Here is a 25,384-nt window from a genome sequence, read left to right on the forward strand (position 1 = left end):
GAGAGGTTAAAAAAGACTGTCGTTTACCTTTCCTTTGATGAAAACGGTTTCTTTTTTGACTATGTGAAAAAAAAGCTCTCTGCAAAACACTTGGCAATTGAGTTTGAACTAGAAATAAAAATAAAAGCTCTGTCAGCTGCCAGTTTTGCTCACATGCATCATGTGTGAACAAGCTCACGAGGCTCAGGCGTACACCACTTCCCAGTGCGTGGATTACACATATAGACATCTTGTGTGGCACCTGCATTTGAAATTCGAGTATTAGACAGAAGGTGTGAAAATGAAAGGGAGAGAGAGAAAGAAAGGAAGAAAAAAAGTGGACATTTCATAACGGCTGCATGATAGAAAGAACAAAAGAGAGCAAAGGAAGAAGAATTAGAGAGGGCAGGAACAGGTATGTTTTACTTTGACATAACAGATTAACGCAGAGAAAAGGGGAAATAAGTTGCAATACCTCATCGAGGCATTTAGACATAATTTTAATGGAATCTACAGCATTATTTGTTTATTATCCAGTTATGATTTATACATGAAATCCAAATAATGTCTTAATAATAAAGTAAAAATCTAAAAGGCACATAAATTATAAGATAAAAGCATAAATATACAACAAAAAAGCATACGACAATTTCACTCAAATTAGTATGTACAATATCATTCTAAAACAGTTAAAAAACAGAACTAAAGTCATTTAAACTGGTAAAACATATGGTCAACAATTCCTGCTCTTCTTCTCTCACATGTATCGATTCTTAACATACTCGCGGTACATCAGCATGTCCTCTCGACACAGCGCCCTCAGCTGGCCCTGTCCCGTCAGCACATGGCGCTCAAACACATCTTGACTGTCTGTGTCCACCTGCGGAGCCAGCACCTCAAACACACTGTCTTCTGGGAAACAGGACACCGTTTCTCTGAAAGACAAAATCAATAAAACTGGTAAGGATCACAAGTCCAAATTATTACCAGGACAAAGGATATGAAGACATGTCAACAGGTTCTAGGAAGTAAACATTGCTTTCTCTGAGGCTTTACATCAAAGTGACAATTACATCTAAATATGAAAACAGTTTTCTTTTACAGATGCACTATGTAATTATATGGGTGGAGGGATATTATTAAAATTTTTGACAGTATGAAAAAGTTGCAGTTCAATTACAGGCTTTTATTGCTAAAAAAAACCCATAAAAACAAAACATGAAAAGTTTAAATGTGTAAAGCCATACAGTGGAAAATTCTAGTCTAAGTAATAACATCAGCTGCAAGCAAATAGTGGAAAATGTACATAAAATATATAGCCAAAGTTATACGAAAAAGAAAAGTTGTGAAGTAAAAAATGTACCAAGGGGTGAACTAAGGGTTATATGGGAAAGTGGTGAGTATTACGATGTTAGTTGCGCAAGTGATCAGAAAATGTTAACAATGCATAGGTACAGAAAGACACCATTAATATCAGTATTTTTTGTGAAAGTGATTCATGGAAAAGCTTTTTGTTTGAGATAGAGGGAGCCATGAACTGTAGACCTCCCCAGATTACAGGCACATATAACAGAGTCTGAGAATAGCTCTATTGCACAACTGTAGACACCTGCAGCCCCTCGTGAACCCAACATGAGGAAGGAGGTGATGAAAGAAACTAATGAATTAACAGAAGGAGACAGGAGAAGAGATCTATACCAACAGAGACAACAGATATTGATACTAAAATTAGCACTGAAATATCAATTTGAACAAGAATCAATACTGAAACAATAACAAATGCATTTAAACCTTGACCTTTCTCGAAAAGCTTTAGATTACATTTGATCAGCTGTAATTCAGAACATTGCTAAGATCACGCGGTAATATCAAAGAAACCATGAAAAATGATTTATGTTGAAAATAACATTATATTATTGTGGTACAGTGTTTCCTGTTATCTGTGTAGTCTTAAGTATAGGCCAGTCATGATCCCTTTTTTTGAAATTTTGAAGCACAATATATGGGTACAGAGAAATATCACAATAAATTATAAATACTGAAACTACTTTAAGCCTCTGACACAATTAAAATAAAGGAGGATTTGAGTAAATTTTAAAATACAGTATCATTAACAAGCATATGAATGAATAGCAGAAATACTTGGATGTTGGATCTCCCTACAGCTCAAATCTTACTGTATTACATAAAAATAGCAGAACCTCTCTACTACTGCAACAAATGTATGTATGTGATAAATACTGAGCCCCAAAATGTATTAAAATATGATAGTTGATATAGTAATTATCGTGACAGGCCTAGCTGAGAACTGAACATTCTCCTTAGTATGAAAATCAAGTTTGAGTAATAACAGGTAATGAACAGAATAGGGAGACATTTTGTAACTCACCTGCACAACAGCTCAACCAAATAAAACTGTGAACATTTTAAGCATTTATTGTTTCCCATGTGAATTTAATCTTGATGTTTTTATTTTATTTTACCTTCATTATACCAAGGAAAGCACTGACAGCAGATTCTTAATTACAATGTTGGCCTGGGTAAGTTGAGAAGATATCACCGATTTGCCTGGAATGTTACACAATATAGCATTAATTTATCTCACATTTTCTTCACTGCATATGGTTTTATAGCTTGAAACAGACACGCAATCTATACAGAGAGAGAGAGTCAGGTTTAATGCCATACTGTAAAACACTCCAGGCAAAGCCATCCCATCATAAGCAGATGGCAGAATCCCCACCAAAAATATTCCATATCACACCTTTTCACATTTCATTGTCATTGCAACGCCTTCTGTGTGATAAAATGACAATATAAATAAATAATAAAAGCAGCAGGTGTGACATGCCTTGAAGATAAGAAAACAAATGGAAGAAATAGAGGGAGAGACTGTGCTGTCACATTGTACACGTGGTCCAAACTGAGTGGAGCGTGTGCAGCCAGTCGAACCGAGCTAAAGGACTCGGTGGGCTCTGAAATAACCTGGGAAGGAGCAGTGGAGAAAAGAAATGAAGATCCAACAGTGCACAGCCAGAGACCTTCAGAGAGCTTGAGTGCGAGGGAGCACTTAGGAGAACACAAATGCAGTCGATCATCCCGAGGCCTGAGCAAATGTTAAGTGCTTCTAAATAAAAAGCCACGTGACTAAACATCTCATTTTGCCACGTTTCTTTTAGTACTCACAGGGGAAGGACGCTCGAAAGTCTGGCATTTTTATTTCTCTCCACTTGATGCTGGTTCTCACCAAGATGAGCAAACCTGGAAGAATACAGACAAGACCATACTTTGTTGATTCAGTGATTACTGTATGTGTGTCTGTAATGGCCTCAAGAAGACAGTAGACTTATATTTATATTTTAATAGCACATAAAATGATACACTAAACAAAATGAGTGGCACTATTTAAAGGTGAAGTGTGCAACTTTTCTGGAGAGAGTTCCACCATTGCTTGTCTCCATGGAGATGAGGAAATCTGATGCCATACTCAGGATCCTTACGGCAAAGCAAAAATATCTGCCTGGAGACTTTTCTGGTGAACCCTAAGCCACCAGAAAAGTTACATAGTTCACCTTTAAACAGTGTACTCCCTTTTGTTTAGTGTATCATTTTACATGCAATTTAAAGATGCATTGTGTAATTTTTCTGATGGAGGGTCTGTCAAATACTTTTCTCCATGGAGATGTGATTGCTTTGTCTGGAATGTTTCATAGTATGGTATTAATTAAACCTTTCTATCTTCATGGAGACCAAACTAGACCAAGTTACAGGTCAGATCTGTGGAGAGGCAAAGCCCTTTACAGTCAGAATGCCTGTTTTTCTAGGTATTTTTACGCAATAAAAGCACCTAGACACTAAACAGCACCTATGTAGAGCTCTTTACTGTCATATTGTGGAACATTCTAGGCAAAGCAATGCTGAATATCCATAGAATCAAGCAGGTGTCAGACTCCCTACCAAAAAGTTACGCAATGCACTGTGAAATATGAAGTACCCTGCACAACATCCTGACCCTCACATCAACATGAAGAAATATAACACTTAAAATAATGTTTAAATGTTGTTTAAAGTGAAAGGGAATATCCATTTTGAGCGAGAAACAGTGTAGCACATTAATTAGTGCTAACAGAAGAATGGAAACTCATCACAGAATATCAATCAGGTCTAAATCGTAAACACCTTTTTTTGAATATAAAATGAGGAAGCATTAAGTTAATCGTGACTGTTGAGGTTTCCCCAGTGTTTATGATCCAATCTGAAATTTTCCCAGCGGTCATTTCACACCAAGACACAGTAATATACAAGAGTTTACAGTTCCCTCTGGCTGTTGCTTATGATTTTAATATTAATGCATTGATTAGCTTTGGCTTCTACTAACACATCTGGCGTCGTTCCAACATTCGATAATGAACCCTGGCTCATTATGTTGCACAATGAAGAATATGAGCTGCATTCTTCACTACAATTTGAATTTTATTTGAGTTTACCAGGCAGCTTCAGGTTCAAACAAACTAGGAACGATGATTTGAATGATGGTACCAGATATTCTTGACCAGTTTGTCCTGTCAAATAACAGATGGAACAGATAGTCGTGTGCAGGTTTAGTTGTTAAGAGCAAATGTGGGAGGAGTTAAAGGACAGGCTGAAATCGAAAGTCCAGATTGAAAATGAATCCTTGGGTTGAGAGAATGTCGCGGTGGACAAAGAGTGGAGGTCGGAGCTGGGATGCACACAAAGGGGGGAGTTGACAATGTTCCTTTTTGCAAATCATCAGCGGCAGAGGCCCGAGGCGCTAGCTGACTCTGGCTCACTGGGTGCATTTTCAACAAGAATAAATACAACCATTTTGACTGATAAATGAGTATAGGTGGAAAGCAAAGACAGCAACTCTACAAATGACTTGTGTTCAGTTCAGCGTGACAAAGAAATGTGAGCAACAGTGTGCATTAAGGCTGGACCAGTGTTATTACCAGTGTTACAGCGAATACTTAAATTAGGGCTCAACAGTTTGGGAAATATTAGGGAAAATAAATACAGAGAGGTAGGAGACTCTGGATGTCTAAGGCAGTTTTTTTTAACCATCAGACCCAGTGACTTGAAAACTCAACACTGTGTGTTAGTATTGGCTATTCAGGCCTGACTATTCTTCCACACAAAGAGGTTTAAATAGAAACTATGAAGGACAGTCTGGAGAGAAGCTGGCTGAGTTAAAATGAGATATGTAACGCAAACTGCCTCTGAGACGAGTTACCCAAGGAAACTGATAATGTTAAAGAAGGACAAAATCTGTAATAGTTGAATGAAGCCACTGTAGGTGTTCTTGCTAAGACTAGGCAGGGGATGCAAAATTCTCATTGCGATTTTTCTGGTAAGCATTGTGATTAGATTTGTGATTTAGATTTTAATAATAGGATTCTGTTCAAAGTTCACAATTTAAACTTGCCAGAAAATCTGACAAAAAGACTGATATGAACTAACAAGCTAACACAAGAATGATATTTCAGAACATATCTGTACAGATCTAAACTACAGGGTTAGCAGTTTTATGCAGAATAAGAGTGTTTTGTGAAATTAAGGCACTTCAAAAACTGCAGGATCTGTGATTTGTTAATTGCGTCATTCAAATTACAGTATCGATTTGATTGCTATAAATCTTGCAGCCCTAACTAATGTTTTTTAGTTACCAATTAGTGTATTAAAATGTAATTTGTATCAGGATCTAATCAGAGTACTGTATTCATAGGATTCAAACAGCTTTATGTTTCAGTGTTTCAGTTTAATCAAGAACAACAGTGTATTTGATTTTAACTGTAACTGTGTTTTGAATACCACCAAATGAAAAAGTAATTTCCAGTACATGTATTTAATAGCTCCAAACAGTGGCACTATTGATCATGAAAAATAATACAAATTACAATTTACCTTTCATAAATGAGTAGGTCCTTCTCATCAGGAAACTCTGACAGCTTAAGTCCATATGGCTCCTTGTTCTGCTGAGGCTGCGTGTCCTGAAATGACAAAAACTGAAAATAGGTAACCTTGGACAGGATAGAAGATATGAGTTCAAACCAGTTCATATCTTGCTATGAAACAATTTTAATAATCATGTTGAGAAAGTTAGTATTTATGACCCTGTGCTGCAATGGATCAGAAATATGACAGTCAATCAAAAAGCTATTTCATACATTAAGTGCATGTCGTGGTGAAGGGGCCCAGTGCACGCGTGACTTCATAACAATAACAGACATTAGATGATCTCATGCTCTAACCAAACGCCCTCCTGTAGTTCTCACATGATGCCCAAATAATAATACACAATTAATAGAGTATGATCGCAAAACAACCTCCATCAGAAAGGCTAATCAATTCTAAGTATTAAAAAGATGAAAATGGAAACATAATTTACCAAGGAGGACTTTTTTTTATTTTTGCCCTTGTGGCGAACTGCATTGTACAGACAAACAATGTATTTTTAGCAGACAGTTTCTATTTTAAATTAAATGGCTAGATGAACAGGTATTTTTCCTTTTTATGTAACTAAATTGGTAAAAACATTAGAGGTGCACTATGTAACTTTTCTAGTAGAGGGTCTGCCATGTGCTCTGTCTCTATGGAGATGCCATTGCTTTGAACAATATGGCATTATTGTTATCCATCTTCATGGAAATGTACAGGTCAGATCTGTGGAGAAGCAAGTCCACTCAGTGCATGTTTTTAAAAAAGGTACGTGTTAGCAATATAACACAGCACCACATTAATTAAATACAAGATATGCATTTATGCCATACTGTGAAACATTCCTGGCAAAGCAATAACATCTCTATGGAGATGGTGGACTCCTCACCAGAAAAGTTACAGAGTGCGCCTTTAAATTATGTAGCAGTGTGCAATGCAATACAGTATAAATCACCACTCTAAAAATCCATAATTAATATATAATAGTGAGATTTATGAGAGCCAGGCTTCACAGTGTGTTATGTAACAGCATGCTTACAAGGGGACTAGGTCATTGTTCATTTTGATGGCTTTTGACATAGCACTAATATGCTTAACACAACACATTGGATTTTTGTTAAACATATTAGTATTGATCAGAAGAATATAACTAATTATGCTGTACCAGGACGCCATCCAGGAAATAGCAGCTGTGAAAGCACTGGACAATCTGAAAAGCACACAAACTACTCAGACGCACAAACATGCAGGTGGAGAAAGCTGCGTTCAATATGTGCAATATATATACACACAACATACACCCACACAGCTGCTTCTGTACATGAAACAAGTGTGTGATTACATGGTGCACGGGCTAATGATCTAGTGTTTAAATATTTCAACAGTTTTATGTTGCGCCACCGCTCTGCCGATCCATTCTCAGGGACGAGCTCGAAGGCAGAGACACGAGACACAGGCAAAGGAGTGTGCACGCTACACGTGAGGTCCACCTGCCCCGCCCGCCACCAAATATTCATGAGCAACTCTCTTTAGAGGATGAGAGATGAGCGGCTGCCACACTACACACACCATTAGAAAGAACTGGACACATTAGCCCTTGCTGATTTACTCTTACAAAATGTAAAATTAAAGCCATTATTGAAAGGAAAAAAGTATAATATCTCAAATTATTGTCTATTATGTGTAGTGGTTTCATGTCTGGTTCCCCTCATGAAACTTCATAACTTAAAATCAATTTACCAGGTTACTGTTTTAAAGTCCATAAGAACTGCCACCTTAAATATCTACGTTTTTGTAAGCATTTAGTAATTACCCAGGATTAGCCATTTAAATACCATGTTATTATATGTTAATACCAAGGAATTGTAAGAACCACGATATAACTGAATTACCACTGAAACTTCAAATAACATTATAGTTAAAAAACAGACAGCTAGTACAATCAGATAAGCCAAACATTTGATGATGACATACTGTATGTCAGTTAATCAATGCATAACTGTTGTTTGGTGTGCATAAAGATAGCTAACCTGTATATGAAAATAAACTTATATTGATACTAATCAATTGATACTAACCAAAACATGTAACACAAAATCCGGTTGGTAAACAGTTGTTAGCTTAATCTGAGTGGGGGTCTGGTTCATGGCTGTGCATGCCGAATGGGCTTGTCTTCCACGTGCCTGTGTCCCTCCTCATGGATTACTAGGTGGAAGAGCGTGAATGGTGACGTCTTTATGAAAGTGTCAGTTCTTCTATTAACAGCTCTCTTTCCAGGGAGCGACCTGCCACTGTCCATAGTCAAAGGATGATTAGAAAAGGTGCTGGAGCATACAGAGGAAATATATGTTCTCATTCAAGTCCTCTTGGACTAAATCTCACAGTATTCAATTTCTGTCTCCACTCATTCATACATTAGACAAATACTGAGCGCTACTGATGTGAAGAACTGTCAGAACATATATGGATCATTATCAGATTTCTGGAGTTATCAGATTATTGAAATGCCATGTAAACAGTTACATTTGATGTGTTTAATGTGTGATTTCTTTCTGGCTGCACAGGTGTGAACTAAGAAAATTGTACAAAAAATGGTAAACTAATGAAGCAAAGACAAACATTTAATCTGTACTTTGTCTTTCAAATAAATCACTTAGTCTACAGTTATGTTCGCAGCCATGAAGGAATAAAATTCACTGATTGAATTGACACGTCACCAGCTGTATTGGATGATCAGATGATCTTGTGTGCATGTAAACACTCAACAAAAATCAAATCCAATTATTGGGTTATCTTACTACTCTAATTAGCAAACTTTTATGGGACAGATAATGTCTCCAATGTGTTTACTCTTGGCACTGTAACCAAAAAACAATTATAACCATTCTAAAGAAAAAAAACCTTTACTGATATAGACCATAAGTACATTTCTACCATGTCCAGATTATTTTTACATTGTTTTTGGAAATGGGAAAGTCCACAATATTCCCCCTCAGTAGTGACGTAAGACTGAGTTTATTTACCTGGGTATTTTCCACATGAACAGTCTAAAGTTCCCAAGCTCTTAACCTAGAAACGAGGCAGGTGTGACACTCCTGATCTTATTGCTACTCAGACACCTCAATACATCATCACATGACCACTAGATATAATGATGCAATTTAATGCCAATATAGCAATGGTTGACCTACATTACTAGTCTGGACAATTGAGGACAAACGGTGGCCAACCTGGTGGGCCTTTTGGACCCATGGAGAGGACGACAGAGAATGGAAGAAAGACAAAAGTCACGTTCGCTATGTGTATTATGGATGTCACTGCAGCTGTAAATACCATTTGAAACTATAGCTGAATCATTGGCCTTTTAAGCCTATTGACCTTTATCTGCAGAAGCTCATACAATACCGTCTTATGTGATATGTGATTTCTTACCTGACACACTGATCTACATTCTGTTTAATGTACGCACATTGCACCTCCAAATGTAGGTCAAATGTGAAACCTGCTCTTTCTGAGTTGGAACAAATTGTGATAAAGCATGTATAATGAAAAGTCTGTGTGTCATATGCCTCATGTCTCATTCGTAGTATTGAAATAAATGAGAACGACTGATTGTGATGGTGAGACATGTGGCAAGATGTGACTGAGCAAAGTAGGGCAAAATAACAGGACTGTATGACATGTCTTTCACTGAGTAGCTATGTTCACTCACTCTATACTCGGTGGTTGTCAGCTCCCTTTGTAGCCACAGCTGCCCTGGGGGAAGACTGAAGCGAGGCTGCCAATCTGCACCATCAGCCCCTTCAAACACCACCGAACACACGCGCATACATGCTCACATACTAGGCAATGCAGGTTAAGTATCTTGCCTAAGGACCCAATGACAAGTACTATACAGACCCAACCCTGCTTAGCTTTGGAGACTGGACAAAATCATGCTCTGGCAAGTATGGGTTTGTGTAACAATGTAGAAATATTGTAAGCTTAAAGACAAAAAGTAATTAACAAATGCCAGCTGTGTCATGAAAGTCAAGCAGCAAAAGAAACTGGCATGTCCCATCTTCTGTAACTGTAAGCCATATCTTAATATTGTAGTCAGAAAAGATGGAATGGAATATAGGGCAGTTTTGTTCAATACATTGAGTAATACAACACATTGAACAATCTGATATAATACAGATAAATACGAGGTACTTCTTCATTGTGAGGATAATACAAATATGTGTTACTTAGGTTTGGTAAATTGGCAGTTCATGGTATGACAGCACTCATTAAGTTTCAAAAGCTTTTTAAAAATTGGACAGAGGCTGGTAAAGTAGGTACAATATATAATGACATTAATGGACCACTTGAGGCTTTTCTCCAATTACATAAGCCACTCCTTTTGTTAGATTTTTAAAGAGAAGGTTTTACACATGAGGTTAATTCAATCTATCTTCTCCTGACGATGAAAACAGTTGATAAGTAGGCCAACATATTAAAAGCAAAAGACTGAAACTGGAACTCATAATGCACTAAATACACTGATACAGGTCCAAAGCATAAATAAATAAAATAAGAGAAAATCCAGATTTATGACATTTTGAACCCCAACACACAAACTTGTTTAAACTTGTGAATAAAGGTCATAGTTAATGTGACAAAATCTGCTAGTATTGTGAATTTAGATTTTCATTAGCTGTAAAACAATCATTAAAAATATTAACGCTTGGTGTCCATAATGTGTAGACAAATTACTGTTTATTGGTTGTATGGATTCAGTTGACATACAGGAAATTTGTTTAGGTTACAATATGTACAATCTTACTACTAACATTCAAAACAACATAGGTTAACCTTCTGGATATGGATTGCTTTCTTTGTGGTAATGTAATGAAATAAAGTAACATATCTGGAATACCATACAGACACTGTTTTTTTCAGAAGTGGGTATGTGGCCTTTAAACGTACCTCAAGTGTGCGGGTGCTTTCCACAGACTCGGTGAGAAGTTTGATGGGGGTAGAGCGCTGGGACACAGAGGCGTCATCGTCCCTGTCCTCCTCTGAGTCGTCCTCAGAGGAACTGGACATGGCCTCCTCACTCGGCGCAGGGGGGGCACTGGCAGCAGTCTTTCTCTGGATCACAGTCTCCTCCTTACTACTCTTGTTTCTATAAAAATAAAACATGGGAAATAAAATATAAAAAGTCAATGTGCTTTGGTGGCATACATACTATTGGGAAATATATTTTTAGGGATTTTGTTTTTGTAACTGTTGAACTGGTCTCAGCTGCACACATTAAACAAAAGATGACTAACAGTAGAGTCACCTACTTCTCATGATGACTAAATAATTTTAGAGAATTGTGGCTACTTAATCAAACTTGTATTCTTAAAGAGGGAAAAATTATAACAATTACAGACATTTTCAGCTGATTAAAACTATGAATCACTTCACACAGTAAAAGGCTGTAACAAGCACAGAATCATCTTATGTGTCAAATTATGATTTATTTGAGGATTTTTCCTTGCATATAAAAACATATTTATATTTATAAAAACTATTACATTTTAATTTGATGTTTAGAATTTTTTTTAATATTCAGGTAAGATTTGTGTCAAGAATAGTGCTAACAAGGTAAGTCTGACACAAGCTTGAATTGAATGAAAAGAAAGGCAAGGTCCCTTATTAACCCAGGGTTAAATGAATGTTAATGTTTAATGTTGTGATGTTAAAGTGTTTTAGCAAAACATCAATAGCAAACTTCATATTGAAATACTCACGGAAGCAGTGACTTCCCAGTTTCCTCCGGCTTCCGAACAGTGAACGGACTTGGATCTAGGCCAACAGTCTTAGGCATAAATTCTCTTTATGGACACAGACAACAAGAAAACTCATTAGACTTTCTGCAGTGGAAATTCAATATGGCTTAATAATGAATGTTTGGCACTCGTGGTACTGTGATGAAGTCAATAGTATAGTTGTTTTGTTTCAAATGCACCTTGCAGAATTAGTCATTGCGATGCAGAAGGTGTCATCAAATGAGGTTATTTCGTAAGGTTTAAAGAACTCTGTGTAGATGTCAATACTCTCGTCAAAGCGATTCGCTCTCTTTACTTCAACTTGCTTCATCGTTTCTTCACAAGGGACTGAAAAGACAAATAAACTGATTTAGAAATGCATGCATGTAGAGATATTTGATGATGTAAGTATTTACTGTATAGAACTAAATGTTACTAAGCATTCTAAGCTTTTGCACAGCACATCATGGCCTTATTCCTTATTCCTTATTCCTAACCACAAAAAGAACTATTGCTCAGTTGCCCTTTGACTGATAAAAGGTCTGGTGGTAAAGCATTATATAAACTTAATATTTCTTTCCTCAATAACAATACACTAAAAATAAGCAGGATTTATTTTAGACAATTAGCCTTTATACACAACTTTATTATGTAAAGAAATATTTGGTTTCCAGTCAGAACAGGCTGACCGAAATCAGGTAACAGTGTGACTCAAACTATGACAACCTCTTACATGTAATTGGTATGAATGGTCCGAGCCACTGAGCCAGGATATGCAAAGAAATAAAAAGAGGAAAAGGAGAACAATACAATATGGCTGGCTAAGCATGGTTTAGTTCATTAGTTTATTTTAACAGAGACCATGTGCAAACACATTAATCTCATCTGCAGTCCCTGGACAAAAAAATGTGAGTAGCTACTAGATAGTAGATAGCAAAATGAGATACAACTGATCCATCTACACACGCACACACGCATGCACACACAAACAAATAATAATTTCTTTAGAGACCATCACTTAAATACATTACCTTCATCAAACGGCACAGGAAGACAGGACAGAACACCTTGAGTCCACCACAGTGTGTAGCTAGGGCAAAAGATAGGCACATGTAGATCAGCCCCTTTCACAGTTGAATCCCACTCTCTATAACCTACTTAAAGTATTGTCACTGCTGGACCACTTTCTGTGTACCACCTGAGCACTTTTGTCAGAATTATTGTAATTGATGGGCTGATTCACTACGTATTTGAAATAGGAGGACAAAAAGTATGGCATGCCTCTTGTAAATTAAGAAGTGGGTCTAGCTTTATGTAAGAGGAACAATCTGGACTTGCAAATGCGTGAACTCCATTAAAATAAATATAACAGCTGAAAGGGATTAATAAAGAAATGTGTGTCAGAAATGAGGACACTTGAGTACCTGCGTCTGTCTTGGGGGAGGGTCATGGTGCTGCTCTGGTGCAGATAGAAGTCAGTGGGTAGCTCCCACAGGTGTGGCTTGGACTCTTCTGGCTGGTACACTTGAAGGAACAAGTTGATGGCATCCTGTCTGTCTGCATCTGGGGAGTGAAAATGTGACATCCATTAAAATGTTTTATTTGAATTTCCTATAAACCTGTTGTTGGGCAGTGCTGGACATCATTTACAATACTGTATATTCTCTATCTCTTTTTTTGTACATGTCTAAACCATCTCAGTTCATCCATAACTAACATCAGTCCTTCAAATGACTCCATTCTCATCTCCTGGTTTACTACTTGTCCTGTTGATTGTTGATGATTTATATGCTAGACAGTTCCAGTAGGAATAACAACAGAGGAGGAGGGGGGCAGATATTGGACCAACAAAGATTATCTTAACATCCACTTCAAACCTCATACAGCAAATCAACTTAGTTTGCACAAAAATAGCAAAAACCTGATTAGTAACAGAAGACAATGTTATAAAACCAGCATGAATTCAAACTTAAACTGGTGATTTAGACCCACTTTAAAAACAATTCATAACTTGGATGTAAACACTTAATTAACTTTTTTGGGAGTATTGTCTGGTGTTCCCAGTCCTTTTTTTGCCATTTATATTTGTAGAATGCGCGCAAACTACAGTGTCCCCTGCATTTTTAAGTACTTTGTGACATCACGCAAAACTGCCCTGATTAAAGCCAGTCACACTTTTATTTTTGTTATCTGTTATTTACCTAGCCAGCCAGAACAACATGTTTTGACAAAGCTTTACAAAGACGAGTCAGTCTGGAATCATGTCCTGTCTCCCCAGATTAAGTTGGGCCTGATTGACCGGCGGATTAACCAATCACATGGTCCACTGGTGTCAAAACAAACATGGCATCTTACATATAAGAACGGGGTAAACGCTAACACACAGGACTAAGACACAGCATGGATTTCTGCAGAATCAACAAGTGAAACACTAAACTTTTATATATTACCTGAGGAAAAATAAGTTATATATTTTGTTCTGCATATTATGAAACTTTTAAAAAGGAGATGTCTTCCACATTTGAAAGACATGTGCTACAAATTAGCAGCTGATTGGACCGTCCCAAGTTAAGATGGCATTTTTTCAGTCCTCCAGACCCTTTTGGATTCAAACAGAATGTAGAAGGCCTGGCTGCTCAGGCAAATCTGTTGTTATATCTACTGATTAGTGTTTGTTTGAACTGACGACTACAGGTGGTCAAAATCTTCAAAGCGACTATCTATGTTATGTTATGTTATGTCATAATGAAAACAAAATTAAAAAGCTATTATTAGGGACAAATACAGTGATGTCCAGTTCACACTTGTTTGTAAATGTATGAGCACAGAGCCTGGTGCCATGTTGTTTTTTGTGTAGTGTTTGTTTTAGCGAGCGTGAGGAGATAAGCTGTTTCAGTGTGCTCAGCGAGTAGCACGTGTTTCTCCATTGCACTGTTCAGAGCCATTTAATCCAGCCACTGTGAAGCCACGTGCTCCCATCCTCAAGACTACAATTAGATAATTGGAAACTGATTGGAACTCAATCAGTTTCCAATTATCTAACCTATTGTCAGTGTAATTCTAAGAGTAGAATCACTGAATATGAGGAGTGCCATATGCTTTAGTCAAAGAGAAAAGCACTCAAGGTCTTAACACGTGAAATGAAGAAGAGAAAAACTCTGTCATGTGATCATGTACAATGTTACTGGAAATGAGAGTTCATGTTTGCCGTAATCTAACCTAGAAATAGTTTCTGGCCTATTGCAGGTTTTCCCATTTTCTCAACTGAAAAGTATTTCCTAAATATTTGTTACTAGGAGTGAGTCAGTATACAGTATAATGTAAAACCTACTGTCAATAAAAGATAATAAAAATAATACAATTTCATAATAAAAAAAAAAAAAAAAATAATAATAATTAAATATTATCCACAACATTTCCTGAGCAAAAAAAACATCATTTTGTAACTATGAACAGAAGCTAAAACTTTTTTTTTTTTTTTTTTTTTCAAAAAATTCCTTAAATAGGCTTTAATTGCCATCTTTTGAAACTGAACACATATTAACACAGACAGCTTCAGAATTTAAAACTTAGCTGACACATTTAGATGTCAATTTTGGCACATCATTTTAAGAATGACTAAGAGGTTACAAATACAGTATAGCGTGGCAGAACATTGTCAAAAGTGTAATTTAGCGGTTAATGCATGAAAATTACTGCCCTTGTGAGGAGTAGGTTGACCAATAAGATGATGTATATGTATATTATATTGTGGAATACATCTTTCATTTCAGTAATTTACCTGAAAAAGCATTACTGTAGTATCTGGACAGTGTCTGCATGATGTCTTTGGAATGTTGGGTCCAAGGGGCAATCTTGCGGTACGTCTTCACTCTGTGAACCAGCTGAGACCCACCGTACTGCAGAGAAAGAGTGTCTCCATGGTCCTCATACAACTCTTCAAACAACCTAGGGACACAATAATACACACAAAAGATAAGAGTTCAAACATCATTTAATATAAAAATAAATATATAAGAATACTGTCTTGTCATACCTAACACAATCTGTATCAAATTGGAGTTTGGGTTTGTCAATCATTCCAAGTGCATAAAGCTGATAAGCCAGAGCGCACTTTCCCACCATGAACTGTGCCGTGTTGGTCCGATCCAGGCAGTCCACACAATTAGTCCGCAGTACCCCTGTCTAAAAATCCAACAGATGTTAAGTCTGACCATTTGTCGACACGTAATTCCTGTCACCTTCACCATATAAATATATAAATACATAAATACATAAATATATTGGTGAGTCTTGGGACAAAACAGGTCTAAAACATAGCAATTTTTTGAAAAATATTTTCATATTTTCTCATATTAGGCATACTTATAAATCAAAATCATAATTATGCATACTTTAAAAAAGTGTTAAAAAAGATATCTGTATACTATAGCAATTGATTTGAAAATATTTCTGATATTTTATGACAATTAAAATTGTAAATGAAAATTTCAAGTCAGTGTATTTTTGTGTGTCCTCCACCAGGGTTCAGAGAGTTCACTTACTCAAAAGAGTGTTTAAAAAAAAAAAAAAAAAAAAAAAAGCACTATTCGTGGGCTTTAAATATTCAAAAATGCCAAAGATGGATTTTTGTCAACTCTGTAAGACATTTTCAAGAACTTAATTGAATCGGGCAATAATATTTTAAAAATTCTATGGCAATAATAATAATTAAAACAAAAAAAAAACTCCATGGCTGGCTCACACACTGAGCAGTTTTTTGAAACGTTTTGTACTTTTAGATCTGCTCTTCACATCACATCATGAAATTTTAAGCAACTAAGAAGCACAGCATGTGCAGTTCAAAGGACACAAATAGGGATTAAAAGACTTCCATATCCATGGAGACTGTGTAAGAGGCTGGCTAAGGAGCTATCTTGAGGAAGTAGCCATGGACATGCGACAAGAGATGCTAAAGGATTTTCACGCTGTATATGGCACCAAATGTTTCAGTAGACCATCCAGAGGAAATACTTTGAGGGAATGAACCATTTCATCACCAACAAAACACCAGACCTGAGTAAAAGTGATGCCTGTCCTATCATGTTCATGTGGATCTGCTGACCCAACCACATCAATCTTCCTGTTAAACTGTACTGAGGCCTTTGACTGAGACACAAAGGCAACTGAGACATGTAGATGTTGCTACAGCAAAACTTGAATTTTCCTTGGGATTAATAAAGTATTTCTCTGTCTCACATAATATATTATATAATGTATAGTATGTAGAATGTTTAAATACCTGAAGCCGTCCACTGGAAGTGATATGTCCACCAACATCGTCCCATCTGAAAAACATGATTTGGTTTAAAATTGAAATTTAAGATATCAATCTGAATGTTTCCATATACAAATGGGACAGACCAAATTAACAAATATATGCCAGCAATAAAGTAAATTATTTTGTGTTTACCATTAAACCAGACTAATTATATGTCTTTTTCTCTAATACTGTAATGTAATGTAATGTAATGATAAAAAGGTTATGTTGTCACCTACTGTACTTGTTTTACTTACATAAACTCTGTGACTCCACAGGACAAATCATTTCAATCTTGCAATGTCATAAGACAGAGGCCAGTTATTTCAAATTATTAATTCTAACAAGCGACATTTATCAAAATCTGGCCAGCTTGTTTGTTCAAAAGCACATGTAATCCCAGTGGAAAGCAATAAGCCTGGATTGATTAAAATGAACAGTGTATGAAGTTTGTGTGTGTGTGTGTGTTCGCGTACATGTAAAGCCAGAAAGCTTTGGTTAACGCATACTAATAAATACTTGCCAGGGCTGGGCAGTCATATTACATAACAAGAAGAAACACTGGCCAAAATCCAAGCAGACAGAGAAGCCATGCTTTAAGTACATGGGTGCCAATCTGGTTAACTTATTAACATAACACTGCCAACAACCATAACAATATTTGGCATAATTTACATTAAGAATTCATATTTGTTGAGAATATTCAAATTAGCAGTGTGATTAAAAAGTGGACTCTGATGGGTGAAAGTAAAAACAAGGAGGATTAATGGGACTACATTGTGCATTTTAGCTTTCAATCATTATAAATAAACAGTCCAAATATACCTGCCTGAAGAGCTATAGTCAGCTTGTTTGAGTAACCATGTATTTTTTATGGCATTGCTTTTCATTGAGTCTTCCAACTCCTACCCCAGGAAGCACTAACCCATTAACAAGTCTTCTATATGCACTTGATCCTCTTAGATTTTCTGTTCATTTCATTTATTTAATTATTTGAAACAAAGATAGTGCATAGAAAACTCTGTGCCATATTTAGCTACAAGTTTCTTTCCATCTGTAGTCCTTGAGCAGGTACAAAGTACATTAAAGAAACTATTTACATTAAACATTAATCTAACAACAACATTTCATCAGTAACGGTGTCTCCTTATAATAACCACTATCCAATTCATCATTACACAAGTGTGTTTTTCTCAAAACTACAGTATTTATGAAAGGCAATACAACCTCTGGATCTATTATAGTAAACAGCACATACTGTGATGCCTTATTGGAGAATGAAAATCTCACCTATCATCTGGCCGTATTGTGTGACAGTAGAAGTCGGAGCGGTTGATGAAGAAACCAGTCCTTTTAACCACATTTTCTGCAATCATACCCAGGCGGTCCAAAACGTTGCACAATTTACTGAAAAAGGCACAAGATAATTATTTTTTTTTTATTGTTAACTCTGTAATGAAATTATACCTGGCTACACCTTATAACTGATATAAACATGAGTTTCCAGCAAGTCATATAAAATGTCTTCGTGTGAATGCATTTTAGCATTTGATAGGCTGAGACCTCTTGGTGTAGCGGGCCATGTCCCATGCGATGTACTCGATGCAATGTTCTGGAGGAAGAAACTGGTTCAGGTTAATCACAGCTGGGTAAAGCTCTTCACTCAGGATCTTCTCATGTTTCCTTTTTTCACGTTTCTATAAAAAAAAAACATAAACAAACACAAACCTAATTATATTAATATTATATATAATAATATATTCATTTTTGTTAAAAAGTCAACTGTTACTTTTTTTGCTTAAACTTTGCATAACATCTTTGAATGTGGGTCTCCAAGATGTATAAATAAAAGGTTACTAGGCCATATGAGAAATGTCACTTCATAGATTATGATACCAATCAAAAAAAAGAAGCCTCACACTTGATTAATGAGGGCAACTGCTTATAACCAACTGAAAATGTCAAAAGAAACTATTATACAACAAATCTTTAACATTGCCAACATTAAAACATTTGCTATCACCATCAACCAATTTTCCTATGCTGTGACACCCTTGTAATGTTTAATGCCTCACAGCATGAAGGTCTCGTGCTCATGTCAGTCACTCAGTGTGCTAGCACCATTAACTATCTCCATTAACTCCACTAACTCCATTAACTATCCAGGGTCTATACACAATTATGTTGTATGTACAAGGAGAAAAACCAAATGTTACTTCTTACTTACAAATGATCAGACTGTACAAAACAAATGTTAACATTGACTAAAGGGATATTAGGAAATAAACATAATGAAAATCAGGATTTTACATATTTTAATTAATGATTAAAAAAAGAAAATAATACCATAAATGAATCCACTGACATCCTTTTCAAAAGTACAATAGGCTCAACATCTTCACACCAGCATTTAAGTGTAGCATTTTCTTTTTATTTGATGCTTTATCAATAATTGTAAGGTCTGAACAACTTTGAATGAAACAAAGCCTCAGAAGCAGGAGTATACTGGATTACTCAAACATGTATCACTCAAAATACAACACAGAGTTGACCAAAGGTAAATTTGGTCTTCTGCTTATTTGAATATTTATATTTTTGAAACTCAAAAGGTAATGCCAGCATATATAATTGAAATTTTCTGACAGCATGTTCCTCTTATGACCTCTCTTGCTCTTGAAATGATGCCATTTCCTATCCTCTCCTCCTATCACTTCCCAGGTGTAAAGATGTCATTTACCAGCACACAACTCACGTAAAAGGACCTGGTCAAATTATCCATGCATTTTCTCCATTCATACAGTACCACATCACACAGTCTAGCACACAAGACTTTTCAGGCCAACATAAAAGATTCGCCTGTCACATGCACATACAGCAACAGTAGTGCACGTGCAGTACACAGGTGAAAACCACTGCACAAATGATGCCACGTAAAACATACAGTGAATTTGACCCTGTAACTTCAATAGCCACAAAAAAGACAATTATTGTATTTATTGCACTTATTCTAGCATTTCAGTGTACTATGAGTGTTTCAGGCTGGAACTGTTCAAAAAATCAATCAATCAATCAATCAAAACCTACATATTAATTGATACTAAAACTAGTAACAAAATGAGATTCATTTAAACATAGAAATATACAATGTTAGACCTTTTCTGAAAATCATAATCCATATCATAACTAGTTTTATAGTTAGAACTCTACATTTCCTAAGAGGTTCTAGATTCTAGTCAAGTTTTGTTTTTTGTATACATTGATTGATTTACCTTTTTTTTCTCATGCTTACCATGTGCTCACATTAAATAACAGAAAGGATAATAGAGATACAAAAGAGGAATATCCAAACCATGCTGTTCCCCTGCAGTTGACAGATTATACACTACACTTTATGCTTGTATAGACCAGCAATATTCTTTGTGTTAAAAGCCCCTTCCCTTCCTGTTTGGCTGAAAATGTGATGTTAGAGCAAGAGTGTGAGAGCAGGGGGTCCCCTCCCTCCCCATTCCCCACGGTTGGCCCTCCATCACATGGACTAGGCTTGTGCAGACCACCGAGGTTTGGGATTGGTCACTGCTCTCCGAGCTTGCCTTGTGAGTGACAACGTGAGTGTAGGAGCTTGGGCACCCAAGTGCATCAGTGCATGTTTATGTATGAGACCACTAGATCAAATTATAAAATTTTTCATCCCCATGTTTCGCTCTAGATGACAGCAAAAGTGTCAGGGAAATTTCTTAAAGTAATCGTTCATGAGCTTTCTTCTTTCACTGTACATATAATTATGTACAGTGACATACGGCATTATTAGGAGACATATTGTTTAATCTATTCTGATACACATTGATTTTTGTTGTTGTTGTTGTTTTTATTTAGTACACTGAGAAAAATGTGCCATAATTCTTGTCACTGGCTTTTTATGCCCTATTTGTATAGATGACAACACACTGTGTAGTGTCTATGCAGTCATTCAAATCAGTGCAGTAAAATGATATGTACTTATATGTTATACCTCAATTAAATGAGTTATCCATCTTGAGTAGAGTGTGATTTACCTTAACCAAGTTGAGAATAATAATAGGTGAACCAAATCGTTGCAGCATCTGGTCAAAATGCAGTGCAGCTACATGAGCATATGGGTCAGCTTGGTCCACTATAAAAAACAAACAAGTATTTACCAACTACAAATATGAACATTTTATAATTACATAAGATCCCTCCTCAGTAAGATTAGGTAGAACAGAACCCATCCATCTGGGAGGCATCAGAACAGAAGAACAGAACATTCTTTAAATTCAAAGCATCAAAACAATAATGCATGGCCGACATTGTTCTGTAAATGACAAATGGATGAAAAATCTATAACTTTGAATTTAAATTCACTCAACATCACAGCTTTCAGTCTCCATTTAGTTGGCTTTTGATTTGCCCTCATGCACAGCCCATGCACCTGCTGGCACTAAACAAATCCAAGAAAGCAAGGGGTCGATTAGAAAAAGTGGGTCAGTGCTACTATGTACACTTTCCCACTCATTTTCACGTTTTTTTTACTACACTCTGCTTCTGCAACATTTGTGTCAAAGTGAAAATATATTTTATTATATATAATTGCATTTTATTTAAGGAAAACCTTTTCTAAAGGGGTGAATATTAAATTTCTAGTTGTACTTCTAGAGTAAAATATGAAGTTGGTATGGTTAAATTGTCAGTTAAGGTCATGTAGACAAAGCACAGGCAGCTTTAAAGGGGAAAAATGGGTGGAAAACTAGGTCAGAGCAAAACTGGAATAGTGGTCAGTAAATCCAAAATGGTTAAGGGACAAAAACAGTGGTAAAGCGACAAAGTGTGATAAGAATTTGATGGTATCATCATTTTAGACTGAGGGAAAGGACCTTTGTAACTATATAATTTATATTCTAGAAAAAATATTATTAAAGAATAGCATGCCTTCTCAAAGTAAGAAAAAATAATTCATACCAAACATGGCAGCACTGGCATGTTGGAAAGCATTTCCTTTTTTTGATTACATTTCCTTGATTATACTTGCAAACATGACAATGAATTTATGATCCACAAATGCTGAACCATATTTGTGATTGCTTTTGTAATTATGGATGCTACTATAGAATTCTGACTTGCCCTCCAACTCATTTTGAAACTATAAGCATTCTAAAATGTTAGGAAGTCATGTGAACACAACTTAGTGTTTACCTTATCTAAGCAAATACAAAAAAACATTGTCAGCGTGGAGACTGCTCAAGTACATGTCTGTGTTCTGCAAAATTATCTGATTGTAATGTCAGAGGTAAAAAAGATGATGCAAGGGCATCAAAATGTCATCTGGAGACAAATTAAAGGGGAAACATTTATCAGAGGGGATAAGGTCTTCTGCTGCTTCGCTGTGAATCACAGTCAAAGGAGATTCAGAGATAGGAATTGGCAGGGGGCGTCCTGGCTTCACCTATTTTTTTTTTTGTGTGATCCAAATGATTAGGATAAATAGGATTTGAAAAGAAGCCATTACCTTTGGCAATGTCTAAGTTATTTATGACCACATAAAGACTTGTTATTATACCTGTGCATCATAAACCTATTGTATAGACTGTATCGACTACCTACAGTGACATTGTATGCTTCAGAATTCCTAGCAGATCTTATTTGTCATGTGTTGCCTTAAGTGACTATGGTCATATGAATTCAGTTATCAAATAAAAATATGCTATCAAATGAAAATAGCTTGCACATATAGGGTCTCATTTATGAAACATTTGCTCATGTGATAAACGGCTAAACTTGCTCATATGAGTAAATGAATATACAAAACGAGGCGTTTTCAGCAAAATCTGTGGCAGAGAAATGCAAATATAGTTGTTTACTGGACCAGATTCATTACAACTATGAAAGCAAAAACTGCATGATAATATAGTACCTTTGAGAGACAAGTGTAAACTTTTTTGCACAGGAAAGCTTCCGTCAAAAATAATACGTGTACTTACCAATGGTAAATTACATGCAACAAGCCCACAAAATGCACAGGCTATTAACTTCTTGGGTTCTTTTTAAAGACAATGCAGTAAAGTGTGTTTACTTTGTTGACATGTTTCGGCACAGGCTATTGTTCAGTTTATACTTGCAGTTTAGCACATGGCTTGGTAACTGAGGCCCAAAGTGTAATAATAATTGTGAAAAGGTGGGTGGTCTTACATCGTATAGGAGGTTTGGGCATCATGGTAGAGATGTCCTGTGACCAGTACAAGGGGACAGACCCTCGCACCTGCACATATGAGGAGTAACTTCCAGCAGTAAATGACATGACTGAGGCATCATGGACAATCTGCTCTGTCTCCACCTCATTTGCAACATCCCCCTACAGAAACAAACATCCAAGTCTTACAAACTAATTTGAATACAAATGTACATGCATGCATGCATGCATGCATAAAAGAGATCAAATAAGAGGAATAAGGCAATTTGTCAAAAATAAACACCCGACTGTATTTATCTCTCTCTATCACTGCAGTCCTTCTACGGGCCCTTGGTCCTACCGTTACCAAGGCAACAACCAGTGTACCTCACAGTTGGCTCCTCTTTTAAGGAAACGGGTCCCAGCAAATTTACTTGATCGTCTTGCAATGAGAGTAATGTAAACTGGATGGCCATAGATCAAAAGCTCTGAAGTGCTAAGTTAAAGACAAAGGCAAAAATAAAAAAATAAATAAACAGAATCAAATAAATAGAAAGTCAGTAACGTAACCTATATTTAAGCCATTAAAGAGGACTCGTGATTTTTCGCTTACAGAATGCCATATTTATCTCTTTATGTTACCCACTGATGCACAGATTTTCACCAGAAATAAAGCTCAGTTTCCAGGAACTGTCTGAATTCAAAGCACCCACGCAGTGGGAAGAGTGGCAACAACAACATTGATGGCACTGTTGACTGGAAGTGTTGTTTCACAGTTTAGAGAAAATTACAAGTACCACAAAAAAACAAGTTCTTTGTGTAATGACTAACGTGAAAGAAAAAGAAAAAAAAAGAAACTAATGGAAGCAAAGTCACTTCTAATGTCATAAATCATCTCCAGTCCAGCCAAAGGCATCATGATCAGCAGCTCATGCATCAATAGTGCAAAACTTTTCGAGGGAAATGAGGCACAGTGAGGACAAAAAAAACCTGATGACACCAATCCAAAATACAAACAAAAAAATATTACTTTGCTGAAGAACTGAACTGAAGATAATTCAATTTTTTGCCACCATCTTGAATTCTCTAGATTATTGAACTAAGAAACTAAATAATTGTCCCTAGACATTTGTTACATGCAAGTAAATGTTTCAAGTAGAGTACTAACTCATTAGTCCATTAGACAAGTGCACATCAAAACAATGTTGAACTTTATACATGTCACACTGGAGTCAGAAAGGATACTGGACTGGCCACAGAAGCCGTGGATTATGTACATGAGCCAGTCCGGATGAACAATGTCCTTGATGCGCTCGAGCAGCTTGCCATTCCAAACGTACTTGTGGTACGGCTCGTTCCGGACGCCATAAACCACTGTGGCGGAAGAGCAGGGCACACTTAAAACCAATGGATTACTTAAATGGCATCAGTCTCAATTGTCAATCAAGTAATGGAAAAAGGTGAAGTGGCAAAGTGGATGAAACATTAAAAACAAAAACCTTTTTTCAGTCTACTTATTTAATTTTAATTGGATTATTTCTACGCCATCTTGCATTTTTTATGCTACAGAGAAACATAAAAACATGCACCCAATTACACAGTTGCATACATATTACTCAGTCAATGGTTCATTTAAATTTACGCTCTCCACATTTTCTCACATGCAGACTGTCCATCATTCTCTCCTCTCCTTCTAGGTGTTAAATGTAGGTGTATTTTATTCCCATCACATTTCAAAATTAGCTGGGCCCATGTCACCAGTCCAGTACTTACCACTCTGAACCATGTGGTCATTAAACGATGTCCATGTGACAGTGCAGTCACTTTGACTAGTGGAAAATACAGAGAAATCTTATAATTGACTCCGGCTCTACTCACCTTGTGTGGGCAGACCTTCATCTTCAAAGATATCAAAGCAGTCCTGTTTGCTTTTTGTATGTAACTCATCATCAGATGTCACAGGCAAGGATGACCACAGTTCATAAGGTCTTTGCAGTAAAGTCAGATTATACTGTAGAGAGTGGCTCAGGTCATAACTGTAGCTGCAAGTACACAGGACACGTGACAGAAACATTTATTAGAATAAACAAACCTTTTTTCCTCCAATGCCACTCATGTAACAAAGGAGGAAGTCAAGCTCCAACAACTGACAGTGTGTTTTAAAAAGAAAATACCAGCTTTCTATTTGTA

The 25,384-nt window shown here is 36.4% G+C and overlaps 1 protein-coding gene across 3 annotated transcripts in view; it reads right to left on the bottom strand.

Annotated features, from left to right (window-relative positions):
* Positions 1 to 441: 441 nt before the first annotated feature.
* Positions 442 to 25,384, bottom strand: part of fig4a (FIG4 phosphoinositide 5-phosphatase a) — a 28,265-nt gene continuing 3,322 nt past the window's right edge. For all 3 annotated transcript variants that reach the window (XM_055149464.1, XM_055149462.1, XM_055149463.1), the window contains exons 7-24: positions 25,073 to 25,236; positions 24,440 to 24,568; positions 23,582 to 23,682; positions 23,215 to 23,377; positions 21,066 to 21,163; positions 18,577 to 18,710; positions 18,304 to 18,420; positions 16,996 to 17,041; positions 15,751 to 15,899; positions 15,496 to 15,662; positions 13,139 to 13,277; positions 12,746 to 12,804; positions 11,915 to 12,062; positions 11,697 to 11,780; positions 10,885 to 11,083; positions 5,902 to 5,987; positions 3,166 to 3,240; positions 442 to 914 (exon numbers count right to left, since the gene is read on the bottom strand). In XM_055149464.1, the coding sequence (XP_055005439.1) occupies positions 737 to 914; positions 3,166 to 3,240; positions 5,902 to 5,987; positions 10,885 to 11,083; positions 11,697 to 11,780; positions 11,915 to 12,062; positions 12,746 to 12,804; positions 13,139 to 13,277; positions 15,496 to 15,662; positions 15,751 to 15,899; positions 16,996 to 17,041; positions 18,304 to 18,420; positions 18,577 to 18,710; positions 21,066 to 21,163; positions 23,215 to 23,377; positions 23,582 to 23,682; positions 24,440 to 24,568; positions 25,073 to 25,236 (2,236 nt within the window). In that variant the 3' untranslated portion in view covers positions 442 to 736. The remainder of the gene's footprint in view (positions 915 to 3,165; positions 3,241 to 5,901; positions 5,988 to 10,884; positions 11,084 to 11,696; positions 11,781 to 11,914; positions 12,063 to 12,745; positions 12,805 to 13,138; positions 13,278 to 15,495; positions 15,663 to 15,750; positions 15,900 to 16,995; positions 17,042 to 18,303; positions 18,421 to 18,576; positions 18,711 to 21,065; positions 21,164 to 23,214; positions 23,378 to 23,581; positions 23,683 to 24,439; positions 24,569 to 25,072; positions 25,237 to 25,384) is intronic.

This window comes from Boleophthalmus pectinirostris, unplaced genomic scaffold (genome assembly GCF_026225935.1).
Source record: "Boleophthalmus pectinirostris isolate CB_2022bp ecotype Guang Dong unplaced genomic scaffold, ASM2622593v1 HiC_scaffold_13, whole genome shotgun sequence".
In the NCBI taxonomy this organism is placed as follows: Eukaryota; Metazoa; Chordata; class Actinopteri; order Gobiiformes; family Gobiidae; genus Boleophthalmus; species Boleophthalmus pectinirostris.